General features: G+C 51.4%; 1 protein-coding gene across 7 annotated transcripts in view; it reads right to left on the reverse strand.

The window, feature by feature from the left end:
* TNFRSF8 (TNF receptor superfamily member 8) overlaps window positions 1-14,266 on the reverse strand; it is an 86,532-nt gene extending 72,266 nt beyond the window's left edge. For 2 of the 7 annotated variants that reach the window (XM_055384651.2, XM_055384645.2), the window contains exon 1: window positions 6,741-7,068. In XM_055384651.2, coding sequence (XP_055240626.2) covers window positions 6,741-6,926 — 186 coding nt within the window. In that variant the 5' untranslated portion in view covers window positions 6,927-7,068. The other 5 variants (XM_019033460.4, XM_019033524.3, XM_063702729.1 and 2 more) reach the window with 5 other exon arrangements.
* Window positions 14,267-14,502: the final 236 nt, after the last annotated feature.

The following is a 14,502-nucleotide window of genomic DNA, read 5'->3' on the forward strand; positions in this document are numbered from 1 at the left end:
TGATTTCCCTCCTGCCCTCTGCGCTCCCACGGGACCCATCCACAGGTCCTGTTGATTCTAGCTTGAAAGCACATTCCAGCTGGGCACAGTGGCTCATGCCTGTAATCCCAGCAATAGGAGGCGCAGGCAGGAGGATCACCTGAGCCCTGGGAGTTTGAGATCAAACTGGGCAACATAGCGAGACCCTGTCTCTACATAGGCGGGGCAGATCACGAGGTCAGGAGATCAGACCATCCTGGCTAACACGGTGAAACCCTGTCTCTACTAAAAATACAAAAACAAAATTAGCCGGGCGTGGTGGCGGGCGCCTGTAGTCCCAGCTACTCGGGAGGCTAAGGCGAGAGAATGGCTTGAACCTGGGAGGCGAAGCTTGCAGTGAGCCGAGATCACACCACTGCACTCCAGCCTGGGCAACAGAGCAAGACTCCGTCTCAAAAAAAAAAAAAAAGAAAGAAAAGAAAAGAAGAAAAAGCACATTCCCACCTCTGCTCACCCCTCCCCTGGATCACTACAATGACCTGGCTTCCTGCTCCCATCCTGCCTGCTCCCCCCCACCCCCCAGCCCCCACAGCAGACAGAAGGAACTTTAAATATATCATGCAGTATTGCTCCCCTGCCAAAAACCTCACCACAGTCCACAAAGGTCTGCACGATCTACCACCTCTCCTGCCACCTTCTCCTAACCACCCCTCTTCACTCACTTCCCTCCAGCCACCCAGGCCTCCTTCCTGTTCCTCTAGCCTCTTGGGGCTTTTACCCCCTGGGCCTGGATGCTCTTCTGCTGATCTCCCACTGGCTGCCTCCCTCTTTTCATTCCGTGTGTATGTTACCGTCTGCAAGTCCTGTTTTCCCCATCTTAGGGAGCCGCCCGTCTCTCTCACACTACAAGATTCTAATCCTCTCATTGCAACTAGCAGCAGTCTGTTGACTGTCACCCCTGTGGAATGTCAGTTCCATGGGGCAGAGACCTGGCTATGCGGTGCATGGATGAACTCGCAGCACCCGGAGTGCTTCCTGGCATGCAGAAGATGCTCAATAAGTGTTTGTGGAACGAATGAATTGAAGAGAACAGGCAGATGAGGAGCCTTGAGCTCACGCTACGTGAGGAATAAATGTTGGAGGACAGGTATGTGACTGGCTGAGAGACTCTGGGGACCCAAAGTCACAGTCTTCACATCACCAGAGGCACTTCTGAAGAACAGGGAGGTGACTCATTTTCAAAACTAGATTTCAGGCCAGGCCTGGTGGCTCACCCCTGTATTCCCAGCACTTTGGGAGGCTGAGGCGGGGGGGTCGTCTGAGGTCAGGAGTTTGAGACCAGCCTGGCTAACATGGTGAAATCCCGTCTCTAATAAAAATACAAAAATTAGCCAGGCGTGGTGGCACGCACCTGTAATCCCAGCTACTTGGGAGGCTGAGGCAGGAGAATCACTTGAACCTGGGAAATGGAGGTTGCAGTGAGCCGAGACAGCGCCATTGCACTCCAGCCTGGGCAACAACAGCGAAACTCCATCTCAAAAAAAAAAAAAAAAAAAAAAAGCCCAGGCGCAGTGGCTCATGCCTGTAATCCCAGCACTTTGAAAGGGACGAGGTCAGGAGTTAGAGACTAGCCTGGCCAGCATGGTGAAACCCCATCTCTACTAAAAATACAAAAAATTAGCCAGGCATGGTGGCATGCACCTGTAGTCCCAGCTACTTGGGAGGCTGAGGCAGGAGAATTGCTTGAACCCGGGAGGCGGAGGTTGCAGTGAGCCGAGATCGCACCACTGCACTTCAGCCTGGGCGACAGAGAGAGACTCTATCTCAAAAAAAAAAAAAAAAGAAAAAGAAACTAGATTTCAGCATATCATGAAGATCGTCTAAATGCCAAAGCTAACCCAGGATGGTGTGAGCTGCCTCAGCAAGGAGCAAGCATCCTGTCACGGGGGAGCATACAAGCAGAGGCTAAATGCAAGTCCCTGGAGCCATGCCTGACCCAGAACAGCTGCTCATTTCAGATCTGCTGGATGCATGCATGCATGAATACTTGCATGTCACCAAAGGACTTAGGCATTCAGGGAGTAACTAGACTGAGCCATGTATAAAAAGTCCCTCCCCACCAGCAAGGCCACGAGAATGCCCAGTGGTTTTCAACCATAGATACCGGAAGAAGGTCCCCCACCCCCACCCCAGTATCCCCTGGGCGGACCTGGGAGGGGAGAGAGAGAAGTGGAGAACTGGTATGGCCGAGAGCTGCCCTTTTTTTTGACATTCTGCGTGTCTAGTCTGTGGCTTAGGTGGGCTCTACCCCGACCAGTCCTGGAACTGTAGGCAAGACTCTCCCCTACCTCTGGGCCTCTGCACTGAATCCTTGTCTGTGAAATGAGGACTGTGATCCCAGATGGGCCACACCCAGGGTCAGTGTACCGGCTGGACAAGCTGGCCCAGGCTGGGCTGATCTACCGTCATTGCCAAGGACCCTCAAGCCTCCAGGACTCCCCGGGGCCAGACACAGTCATCCTTCAGCCCCATTTTCCTTCTGATGATTGTCCTGATGTGAAGAAGGGTGATGAGGGAGTATAAAAACCTTAGAATGAATCACAATCGGCTCAAGAAACGAGTCTAAGTCAGATATGAGTGGGAGCAGAAGCAGAAACTTACAGTAAACGCCCCTCCTTCCGGCACTCACTGCTCTCAAGCTGAGTAACACGACTCCCTGACCCCAGAGCACTAGTGCCGCCCCGGGAAGGGATGGCTTTGATTAAGACAAGCCAGACCCTCCTTCCACTCCTTCAGGGTCCCCTCCTCTCCAGGTCCCCCGCCCCCCCACCCCGTCCTTGCCTCCCTGCAGGATTTGAGCAGCCCTGGAAATGTCCCCTTTGCAAAACAAAACCAGAAAATCTCTCCTGCCCTCTTGCCACTCCCTGAAATTCCAGATTAGCACTCCACTGTATGGCGTAACTAGCTAAGCTTTCAAAGTTAAATTGCTTTTAAAGTATGGAGTAACTAGCTAAGCTTTTAAAGTTAAATTGCTAGATGGAGGAGTCACACATAGAGCTTTTCTATCACCCCAGCTAAAATTCCTCCTTTTTTTTTTTTTTTTTTGAAATACAGTCTCACTGCCACCCAGGCGGGAGTGCTGGCTCACTGCAACCTCCGCCTTCTGGTTTCAAGCAATTCTCCTGCCTCAGCCTCCTGAGTAGCTGGGATTACAGGCGCCTGCCACCATGCCCAGCTAATTTTTGTATTTTTAGTAGAGACAGGGTCTCACCACGTTGACCAGGCTGGTCTTGAACTCCTGGCCTCAAGTAATCTTCCTGTCTTGGCCTCCCAAAGTGCTGGGATTACAGGTGTGAGCCACAGCGCCCGGCCCCAGCTAAGATACTTTCATGAGAACCTTCCTGGTCCCAGCCTGCACACTAACCCAGAGCAAAGATGCTTACATCTGGCTGGAATTGGGGGTACATGGATGTGGGAGGAAGGCTTGTTTAGCCTTAGCACTGGCAAGGAACATGATGTTGGGGAATTTCTAAGTCTACAGAGTTCACAGGAAGGCTGGGGCTTCCCCCGCCCCGCAACCCCACCACATGGTGCCTGGATGAAAAGGATGGAGCTATGGGGGAATAAGTTTTTCTCTGCAGATATGCACCAGTTAATCCTGGGTCATATTACAAAAAAAAACACAATTGGACAAGACAGTGATATGAAGCATCAGAGGCCAACTCTCAGATGGTGCCAGCTAGCAAGAAAGCATTCCTGCCTCAGAATACCAGGCGAAAAATGATGGCGTCTTGGGAAAAATCAAATAGAGATGAAAAAAGAACTTCAGGATGGGCACGGTGGCTCACGCCTGTAATCCCAGCACTTTGGGATGCCGAGGTGGGAGGATCACTTGAGGCCAGGAGCTCGAGACCAGCCTGACCAACATGACGAAACCCCATCTCCACTAAAAATACAAAAATTAGCTGGGTGAGGTGGCAGGCGCCTATAATCCCAGCTATTCAGGAGGCTGAGGCAGGAGAATCACTTGAACCCAGGAGGCAGAGGTTGCAGTGAGCTGAGATTGCGCCACTGCACTCCAGCCTGGGAGACAAAGTGAGACTGTCCCAAAAAATAAAAAAAAATTTAGGCCGGGGGCGGTGGCTCACGCCTGTAATCCCAGCACTTTGGGATGCCGAGGCGGGTGGATCTCCTGAGGTCAGGAGTTCAAGACCAGCCTGGCCAACATGATGAAACCCCATCTCTACTAAAATACAAAAATTAGCCAGGCATGATGGCAAGTGCCTGTAATCCAAACTACTAGGGAGGCTGAGATGGTAGAATCGCTTGAACCCGGGAGACGGTGGTTGCAGTGAGCCAAGATCGTGCCACTGCACTCCAGCCTGGGCAGCTGAGGGAGACTTCATCTCAAAAAAAAAAAAAAAAAAAAAAAATTTAAACTCAAGGAAATTCAAGCCCTAATTTGGGATTTTTTTTTTTTTTAAATAACGAGCTTCCCGAACCTTTACTGGAAAAAACAGAAGTGGGAGAAGGCTTGAGGGGCAAAAAGGAGTACTGTGTTGGGCAGGTAGCCCCTTCCCCAAAGACTGAGCCCAGAGAGACGCTCAGCTTCCCTGGTAGGCGAGAAATGCAAATTAAGGCAACAAGGATATAACCCTTTTCACTAATCACATTGAGAAAAATTAAAATGCTGATAAGATCAAATGTCGGTTAGGATGTGGGAAAGTTACTACTCTCTTGCACTGCTAGCGGGAGGGTAAATTGTCCAGCCACCCTGGAAGGCAGTTCGGTGGTGTCTTTTAATTTGAATGCATTTTCGCCCTGCAACCTCAGTATTCTCTTCTCAGTCTCTTGTCTAGGAAAGAATCACAGACATTTATTTCCAAAAGCATCCATATAGGGCTGTGCACTGTAGTAGCGAACAAAGAAAGAAAGAAAGAACAATGGTGGCAACCTTAGCACCCATCCATCCAGGACATAAATAAACTATGAAACATCCCATTTGGCAAAAGATCACATAGCATTTTAAAAGATAGGCAGAGGATCTGTAAGTTTCAGCATGGAAAGCTCACCAAGATGCCTCATAGACATTATAAAGCCAAATGAAGAACCATATGTACCGTAGGGTATAGTATATGGAAAACCCTATATATGTCTATTAAAACAATACAAATATGGACATGCATTTATAAAGGTCTGCAAAGGAAACACACCAAATCAATTATGGTGGTTACATCTTTGAAGGGATCAGGATGAGGCGGTGTCAAAAGACTTGGCTTTATCTGTAGCGTTTATAGTTTTGCTCTGAGAATATATTTATATATTCCTTGTGCAATTACATATATAGTATTTTTATTTTAAAAAGGGCATGGGAGGCTGGGTGTGGTGGCTCACGCCTGTAATCCTAGCACTTTGGGAGGCCGAGATGGAAGGATCACTTGAGGTCAGGAGTTCGAGACCAGCCTGACCAACATGGTGAAACCTCATCTTTACTAAAAATACAAAAATTAGCCGGGTGTGGTGGCACATGCCTGTAATCCCAGCTACCTGGGAGGCTGAGGCAGCGAGAATCGCTTGAATCCGGGAGGTGGAGGTTGCAGTGAGCCGAGATCGAGCATTGCACTCCAGCATGGGCAACAAGAGTGAGACTCAGTCTCAAAAAAAAAAAAAAAAAAAAGGTTTGGTATGAGAGTTCAGGCTGCAGTGAGTTATGATCGCACTCCAGCCTGGACAACAGAGTGAGACCCTGTCTCTAACATAAAAAAAGTGGAGGGGGCTTCACTCTACAGAAAGGAAGCACATGAGCTTCAGCCACCAAACCAAACCAGCAAAGCCCCCCAAGCACCTCTCACATCTCTTCCTTCCCTTCATCTCCCCAAGACCTTGGCACCCCAAACTCTTACCTTCCCCCAGGTGAGGGCTTGCAGAGCTGGGACAGGGTGTCTCTAGCCAGGGCTTTGTCCCCTCTGCCCTCTCGGGGGGAAAGGGGGAATACCGCACATTGCCCGTTGGAGATGGAAGAGGGCATAGTTCCTCCTTTGCTGCATAGTTCCTCCCTCCTGCCTAAAGCCCACTCTACCACTCTCCTCCCACTGCCTAAGGTTCAGATGACTAGAATTGATCCATAGCATGGAGTCCTCTCTTCCTGTAGGATTAAAGGGGAACTGGGTCTTCCCTCTCCCCCACCGTGACCCACCGCTGGACCAACAGCCTGCTCCTTCCTTTCCCTCTGTATGCTTCAGCAGGCATCCACTCGCACCTACTATGGTTCTATGCAGGGGTCCACCGGGGTCCTGGGTCAGCTGAGTGCCTCTCTCTCCAGCAGCCCCTGGGCTCCGTGAAACACGCCTGGTTACTTTGCATTCTCCCCGCAGTGACTAATTTGGCGCTGGCCACTGGTAAGTGCTCAGTTTTCCTAAAGCAGTCCCCAAACTCAATTCTGAGGCAACCCACCATAGACTTCAGCCCCACCACTGACCTTCTTCCAGGGGCAAATGCCCACCACGTGCTCCAGCGAATTCAATCCACAGCGTTGCTTTGCCCGACACGGATTGGGGAAGCTAATCCCGGTGGTCCTGCATCCTCACCCCACTCTCACCCACAGCCAACTCTCCCTCCTTTCCTTGACCCTCCAGCCAGTGGCCAGCTTAGGAAGGGGGCAAACAGGGGACCGCGCACACAACAGGGTAGAGCGCGGACGACCAACCTCCCATGGCTAAGGGAGGCCCCATCTGGCCTGCCCACTACTCCCACGGCCTCACCTGATCTGCCCAGGACCCCGACGGGCCCGCAGGTAGGCGGGCTAAAGAGCGCCTCCCTCGTATGGCAGTGCTCTCAGTCCAATTCACACTGAATGAATGAATCAGTCCCAGCCATCGCGGGGTGAGGAGGCGCCCCCCGCCCCCCACTAGCCCTTCAGCCAGCCTCCCACCTGTGGGTGCTAGCATATTCCGGTGTTCCTGCTTGTCACCCGCGCCCCCTCACTCCAGCTGGGCAGGGAACGGGGTGAGGAGTGTCCTCCCTTGCGTCCCACGCACCCCACACTCTCCGGGCTCTGGACCGCCGGCACCTCCCCAGGCGCCCGTCACCCGCTTACCTGTGGGAAGGCTCGTAGCGCCCCCAGGAACAGCAGTCCCAGCGCGGCGAGGAGGACGCGCATCCCCGGGGCCGGACGGGAGGTGGCCTGGCGGCCCGCGCCCACCTGGGAAGCGGGGGAAGCGCGCGGCGCCCACGTGCGGTCCCGGCGGTTCTCAGCCGCGCGCGTGGACTTCAGGCTCCAGCACACTCCCGCCGCGGCCACCTAGTCCGCACCCAACGCACGCCGCGAAGTCACTTCAAAAGTGGTTGTTCCTCCGAGGTTTCAGCCTTAGTTCTCCCGTATCAAATTGGTTCCAGGAACACTTAGCTACAAGCAGCGAAGAAAAAAGGGGGCAAACACGTGCAGAGATGACTCAGGAAAAGGCACACTAGGAGACGCCTCCCTTAGCTGTTTGAATGGCCCGCCCCGGATTTGACGGAACTAGTGGTCCTGGCTCTAGGGAGTGTGCTGCCCGCCTTACCTGGGCTGCGGGGAGCGGAGGCAGGCAGCTTCTGGCCCTGGAGGTGGGGACTCACAGGATATTAGGAGGCCCCAAGGGGGTTCCAATGCCCCCACCTCCACTCCTGCCCCAAGAAACGGTGAAATGTGAGTAGTTTCCTGTCCCTGACACGATCAGCCAGGACCTTCTCCCATGCCCTTGAGATTCTTTGGAAGGGACAACTGGCCTAAGGAGACTGCAGAAAAAGCAACCATCACCCACCCATCCCCATTCATAAGCATTTGCTGTAAAATGAATCAGTGAGTGGATGATAAATTGGTGGATGGATGGATGGATGGATGGATGGATGGATGGATGGATGGATGCATAGGTGGATGGATGGATGGATGGATGGATGGATGGATGGATGGATGGATGCATAAGTGGATGGATGGATGGATGGATGGATGGATGCATAAGTGGATGGATGGATGGATGGATGGATGGATGGATGGATGGATGGATGGATGGATGCATAGGTGGATGGGTGGATGGATGGATGGATGGATGCATAGGTGGATGGATGGATGGGTGAGCAGCAGGTGAGTGGGTAAATGGGTGGGTGGATGGGTGGATGGGTGGATGGATGGATGCATAGATGGATGGATGGATGGATGCATAGGTGGATGGATGGATGGATGCATAGGTGGATGGATGGATGGATGGATGAGCAGCAGGTGAGTGGGTAAATGGGTGGGTGGATTGGTAGATGGATGGACTGAATGTTGGAGGAACTGATGGATGGTATAGATCATTTTATTTCCCTGAGGCCTGACCCTTTAGAGTTTTCTTCCTGGAGGAGGCGGCTGGCACTCTTACCTAACAGAAATGATTCAAGCCTCCTCGTACTATGTTCTCATTTGCTGGTGAATGATTTTCCCTTCCAGCGCTTCCCCATCCCCTGGGTTTTCTCTTTGCTCCTTTCATTCCACATTCCATGTGTCTGTGTTGAGCATCTGCTGGGTGGGCCACAGGTCAAGGGTTCTTTTGACTGATTTTGTTTGGTTTTCAGATGTGAAAGCCAAGGCTCAGGAATAGGCAGGCAGTCCTAGGTGCTCTAATTAAGGGTTGGCCAGTTATTTTCCCTGAGCCCAGAATAGCCTAAGGATACTCTGGCTTCTGTGTCTACCTTGATCTGTCCTGCGAGGTACCAGGCCTCCATCAGGTGAAGGCCCTATAGGGTAGGAGTGATAACCTCCCACCAGGAACTTCCCAGCAAGGTCTCCACAACTGACCACTCCATGCTCAACCCTCCTGGGGCTGCTGGACTCCACTTGGGAAAACTGCTCCATCATGCCCCTTCCCAAGAGACCCACTTCCAGACTCTCCTCTGTATGTACCAGGCCCAGTATCTTAGGCTGTTTGAGCTGGGACTATGTTAAACAATGAGGTAAGCAATTATGGAAGTGACCTGCCTGTGATAATGACAGAACCAGACAGGGACAGGAGGAATGCAAGACACCTGCTTCCCAGTCCAGGGCTTTCTACTAGAAAAGTAGAAAAGCTGGCAGCTGGGTGACATGGCTCATATCTGTATTCCCAACACTTTGGGAGGCCGAGGTTGGAGGATCACTTGAGCCCAGTTTGAGACCAGCCCGGGTAACGTAGCAAGACCCCATCTCTATTTTTTGTTTAATTAAAAAAGAGAGAGAGAGAAGGGCTGGTGTTTTGAATAAATAAATGAACAACAGCATCAAAATAGCTTGCACAAGGAGAAATACAAATAAAAATCAATTACAAGTTTTATAAGTTTAACCTTTTTAGTAATTGAAGAAATGCAAATTCAAGCAACCTTTGATAACCTTTTAGATCTATTCAATCATCATTTTTTTTTTTTTTTTTTTGCTTTATAAAAACAATTTTGGTAAATCCAACCCCAAAGTTGTGGTGAGACCAGAATACTCATTCATACTCTGCTGGTAAATGTTACAACCCTTTTCAGAAAGCAGTATGGCAATTCTTAGCAAAAGCCAAAAAGAAAAAAAAATGTGTACTACTTGTAAGTGGCTCAGTAATTTCACCTCAGTGAAGAAAAACTAAGGAAATAATTTAACTGGAAAACTAGAAAAAGAAAAAAGAAAACTATACAGTAACATTTCCTTATATATTATTTATAAATTTTTGAAATACTCTGAGATTCACAAGAAATGATTAAGGAAATTGTGGTACATCCATTTAATGGAATATTGCACATCCATTAAAAAGGATAAATCTATACATGTTGTGGAAACTTGTCTCTCCCTCATATCCTTCCCTCCATGGATTTCCAAAGAGACCTTTCTAGCACACACATCTCACCAAGACACTCCCCTGTACAGAACCCTTGCGGAAGTATGGTGTGTGTTTTGGCAGAGGACCTGCACCACGTAGAAAATTATATTATTCATTTAATGATAACAATAACAGCTACCTTTGAGTGCTTATTTTGTGCTAAGAGTTTTCAGGCATTGGTTTCTTGTATCCTCACGAAAACCCCATGAACAAGGTCCTACTTTTATGCCCATTCTGCAGGAAAGGAACCCCTGCAGTGGCTCCCCTGGTTCAGAGTCACCCAAATGCAAGGGTGCACAAGTCTGCTCACAGCCTGGCAGGGGCTGACTCCTCCCTTGTGCCTTTTTACTTCTCCTGGACCTATACTCCAGCAAATGTGCAGCCTTCTCACCCCTGCCAGCCTTTGCCCACGCTGGCCTCCACCTGGGACGCACACAGACTCCTGATCATCTTCCTAACCTGTTCCAATGCCACCTCCTCCTTGTTGCTTTCCTGGCAGTGTCTCCTGTCCCCCAGCCCTCTTCCCAGTCAAAAAGTGGTTTCTGTCATTTTTTGTGCCGCAATTCTAGATCTGATCTCATCGTGTCATAACCATAATGACTGGTTCATGTATCCCTCTGCCCCAGGAAACTGTGTACTCCTGAGAACCAGAATTCCCCCAGGGCACCCAGGAAAGTAGCTGACACATGGCTTAAGTGGAGGGAAGGCACATTTTGTGGCCAGGGAGCCAGCTGGATCCCAGGGGGAGATGGGCTGGTAGCAACCAAGGAAAACAGCCATTCATGGGACTCTTAAGAGCAGGCAGTGGACAGAGCCCCCGGGTGCCCTCGGCAGGTTTCAGGTGGTATGAAAGTGCTTTGAAGAGTAGAAGGGGAAGTCCCTAGGCTCTGTGCAAGGCACAGCAGCAGTCCTTGTGGGGTCGTGGGGCCCTCCAGAGCAAGCTGTGGAAGGAAGCCAAGCCCGAGGGGCTACAGGAGACTGGGGAGCGAGGAGCGCTTGCTCACACAGTCTCAGCTCGGCGGGCTTCTTGGAGGAAAGGTGAGGAAGGTGAATGCAGTAGGAAGCCATCCAAGGGGAATTGGGAATCTGTGTCCCCAAAGTGATGCTGAGCAAGACACAAGGTCCCAACTTGGTTCGGGAAATTCAGGGACTTCCTCCAACAGCTGGGAACCTGAGTCCCAAATGGCCCCAAAATACCCTTAGCAGATAAAGGGTTCTTTCTGGCCCAGGCAGCAGCTGGCAGGTAGGAGGCTGGAAATCAGAGAGGGGATGCTAGGGCCTTTCTTCTTCAATAGGTCCAGGTGCACCTTTTCTTTCTTTCTGTTTTTTTTTCTTTTTGAGATGGAGTCTCACTCTGTTGCCCAGGCTGGAGAGCAGTGGTGCAATCTCGGCTCACTACAATCTCCCCCTCCCCAGGTTCAAGCGATTCTCATGCGTAGCCTCCCGAGTAGCTGGGATTACAGGCGCGCATCACTGCACTCGGCTGATTTTTGTATTTTTAGTAGAGACAGGGTTTCACCATGTTGGCCAGACTGGTCTTGACCTCCTGACCTCAAGTGATCTGCATGCCTTGGTCTCCCAAAGTGCTGGGATTACAGGCGAGAGCCACCGTGCCCAGCCGCAGGTGCACCTTTTCTGAGCAACTTTCTTGGGAGCCTTGGTAGCAGTAGGACTCTCCATTAGGCTTCTCTGGGTCACCCTTGGCCTCCACCAGTCCTAATCGGCAGGACCCATGTCAGGCTCCCTCCAACTCACATCCCCAGATCTCCCTGCCCTTTTGAGGCACCAACATTAGGGGTTCTCAGCTGCCTGGGTGAACCCCAGCAATGCACACCCACAAGCATGACACCCCTAGACCAAGCCTGGTTGGAAACTAAGCAAAGGGGCACTGGCTCTCCAGAACTAGGGTTGTTGTGCCCCTTCCCATGGGCAGGAGGGAAGGCTGTGAGGCCCTCGGGGATGCTCTTAAAGATTCTCCATAGTAACATTAACAGTGTCATTCATTGAGCTCCTGCTGTGTACCAGGCCCTTGGTCAGACATTTAATCCTGGCATCAAGATTTCAAGTCAGTATTGCTATCCCCACTTTATAAATGAACTGAGGCTCAGAGTAGTTAAGTCACTTGCCTGAGGTCACACAGCATGAGGGTGGCAGGGCTAGAATTTTACTCCAACCCTGTCTGACTCTGAAGCCTCAGCTGCCTTCTTTTCCCTCCCCAGGCCTCTCTCACCCTTGCTTTCCCCAGGAGAAAGAGCACTGATGTGTAAGTCCTAGTCTGGCCATGTGACTTTGGGAAGTCATTTCTCCTCTCTGAATGTATTATTATCTATTGCTATGTGCCTCAAAACCTAGTGGCTGAAAACAATAAACATTATATTGCGCTGTTTCTGTGAGTCAGCAATTTGGGAGAGACTTGACAGGGTGATGCTGGCTCAGGGATTGCCATCAAGATGTGGGCCAGGGCAGCAGTCATCTGAAGGCTTGAGTGGGGCTGGAGCATCTGCTTCCAGGATTAGCCACTCCCACGGCTGTGGGTAGGAGGCTTCAGTCCCACGTGGCTGCTTGCATGTCCCCACAACATGGCGCTGGCTTCCTCCAGAGCAAGTGACCCCAAGTGAGCAAGACAGAAGTCACAATGCTCTTTATGAACTAGCTTCAGAAGTCACATTTTGTCATTTCCACGGTATTCTGTTGGTTATACAGGCTGGCTCTCCCCAGTGTGGGAGCGGACTGCACAAGGGCATGAATACCAGGGGCTGGGGAACACTGGGATCATCAGTTTCCCCTTCTGCCAGATGTGTGTTGAAGCATGACCAGGCTGCCCTCTGAAGGTTGTAATGGGCCTTGACTAAATATGGACATAGAAAGCTCTTGGAAATGCAAGAAAGACATGGAAAGGGCTCTACTTCCCTTTGCCCCCTCCCACTGCCTATCTAGGCCCCTGCTATGGCCCCAGACCTCCCATTCCAGAGCACAGCTAAAATGCTCATGGCTGGGGGTTCCCCTTTCTGAGAACCATGTATCATGACATCCACTGTTCCAGCCAAGGGGTGCCTCATGCAGGGCAGGCCCACAGGAGGGAACCTTGGGGGTCTGGGGCCTTTCCTGGCCCCTCAGGTGATGTCAGGTGGGTGACCACTTCCTACACCTCCATGGGCCAGCCTGCTGGTCACACAGTCTCTGTGGGGACACTTCCCCCAACCTCTGGCACCAGATTTGGGCTCAGTCTTGGCTCCAGCTTGATAGGTGTGGAAAGACTAGATGGAAAGTCCGGAGCCCCAATGTGGCCCAGGTTGGCATTTAGCTGCATGGCTTTCTCCTGGGGGTCCTCAGTGCCCTCATCTGTAAAGGGGGGGGGCTAGGGTCAACGATCTGCTTAGAAGTCCTTTTGTTGCAAGGCCCCGTTGGGGAAGAGGGGAGGCCTGGATCCCTCTGGGCCTGGCGGCTCCTGCAGAGCGTTTACAGCTCTGTTCCTCTGGCTGCCAGAGGCCCTAGAACCAGACAGCCCTGGTCAAATGCTATCTCTGCCATTTACTAGCTGTGTAAATCGGGCAAGTTGCTCACCCTCTCTGAGCCTCCGTTTCTTCATCTATAATGTGAAAATGATAAGATCTACTGCAAAGGGCTGGTGAGGATTAAACAGGTTGATGTGACTAGCACCATGGGAAGGCCATGCTCTCTCAGTTGGAGCCTCTGGAGGGGGCCCCCATCCCCCACGCCCTTCCCTTAGTGGCAGCCAGCCTCCCAGCTCAGGCACCTTTCACCTAACCTTGGCCTCATGGCTGTGAACCCTCATGAACTCCTGGGCCTAGCAGCTGGGCTTTCCGATTTCCAATATTTCCTTCCATCCCCCAGAGACACGAAGAAGGAAGCTAAGACCAGAGAGGGAAAGAGACTTGGCCAAGGCCCACAGCCTGGTGGGGATGACCCCGTGGGCTGAGAGTCCCCATCGAGGAGTCCCCGTCTTCCCCAGACCTTCTTGCTCAGCAGGGCCGTTGTAAATGGAGGTGAGTTGGAGGTGAGTCATTTAGACTCTCAGGAAACCAAGACTAGTCCAATATTAATCATGGAACCAGAGACGCTGAGTGCAAGAAGGAAATGGAACCAACCGATGGTGGCAGCAGCTTCATCGGAGGTGCAGGCGAGGAGAGCGCACCCATGGGTGCATCCGTGCAGGGAGGTCTGAGAGTAAAAGTCCAAGGGAAGCCGTGCACGGTGGCTCACATCTGTAATCTCAGCACTTCGGGAAGCCAAGATGGGCAGATTGCTTGAGCCCAGGAGTTTGAGACCCGCCTGAGCAAGATAGCAAAACCCCATCTCTACTAAAAATGCAAAAATTAGCCAAGTGTGGTGGTACTTACTGTAATCCCAGCTACTTGGTAGGCTGAGAAAGGAGGACTGCTTGAGCCCTAGAGGTCAAGGCTGCAGTGAGACGCGATTGCACCACTGTACTCCAGGCTGGGTGATAGAGCCAGACCCTGTCAAAAAAAAAAAAAAAAAAAATCCATGGGAAAACGGATGCTCAGAGAAGAAATTGGCCTAAGCCATCCAGTAAGTTCCAGATTCAAACCCAGGTTTGTGAGTCTAGAGTGAGCCTCTGCCCTGGTGGTTGCAGTTGCTAAAACTTGCATCCCCAAATCCCGTCATCCTGATGGCCAAAGGACAGCCCACATTT

The sequence above is a fragment of the Gorilla gorilla genome, chromosome 1 (assembly GCF_029281585.2).
Source record: "Gorilla gorilla gorilla isolate KB3781 chromosome 1, NHGRI_mGorGor1-v2.1_pri, whole genome shotgun sequence".
NCBI classification, from domain to species: Eukaryota; Metazoa; Chordata; class Mammalia; order Primates; family Hominidae; genus Gorilla; species Gorilla gorilla.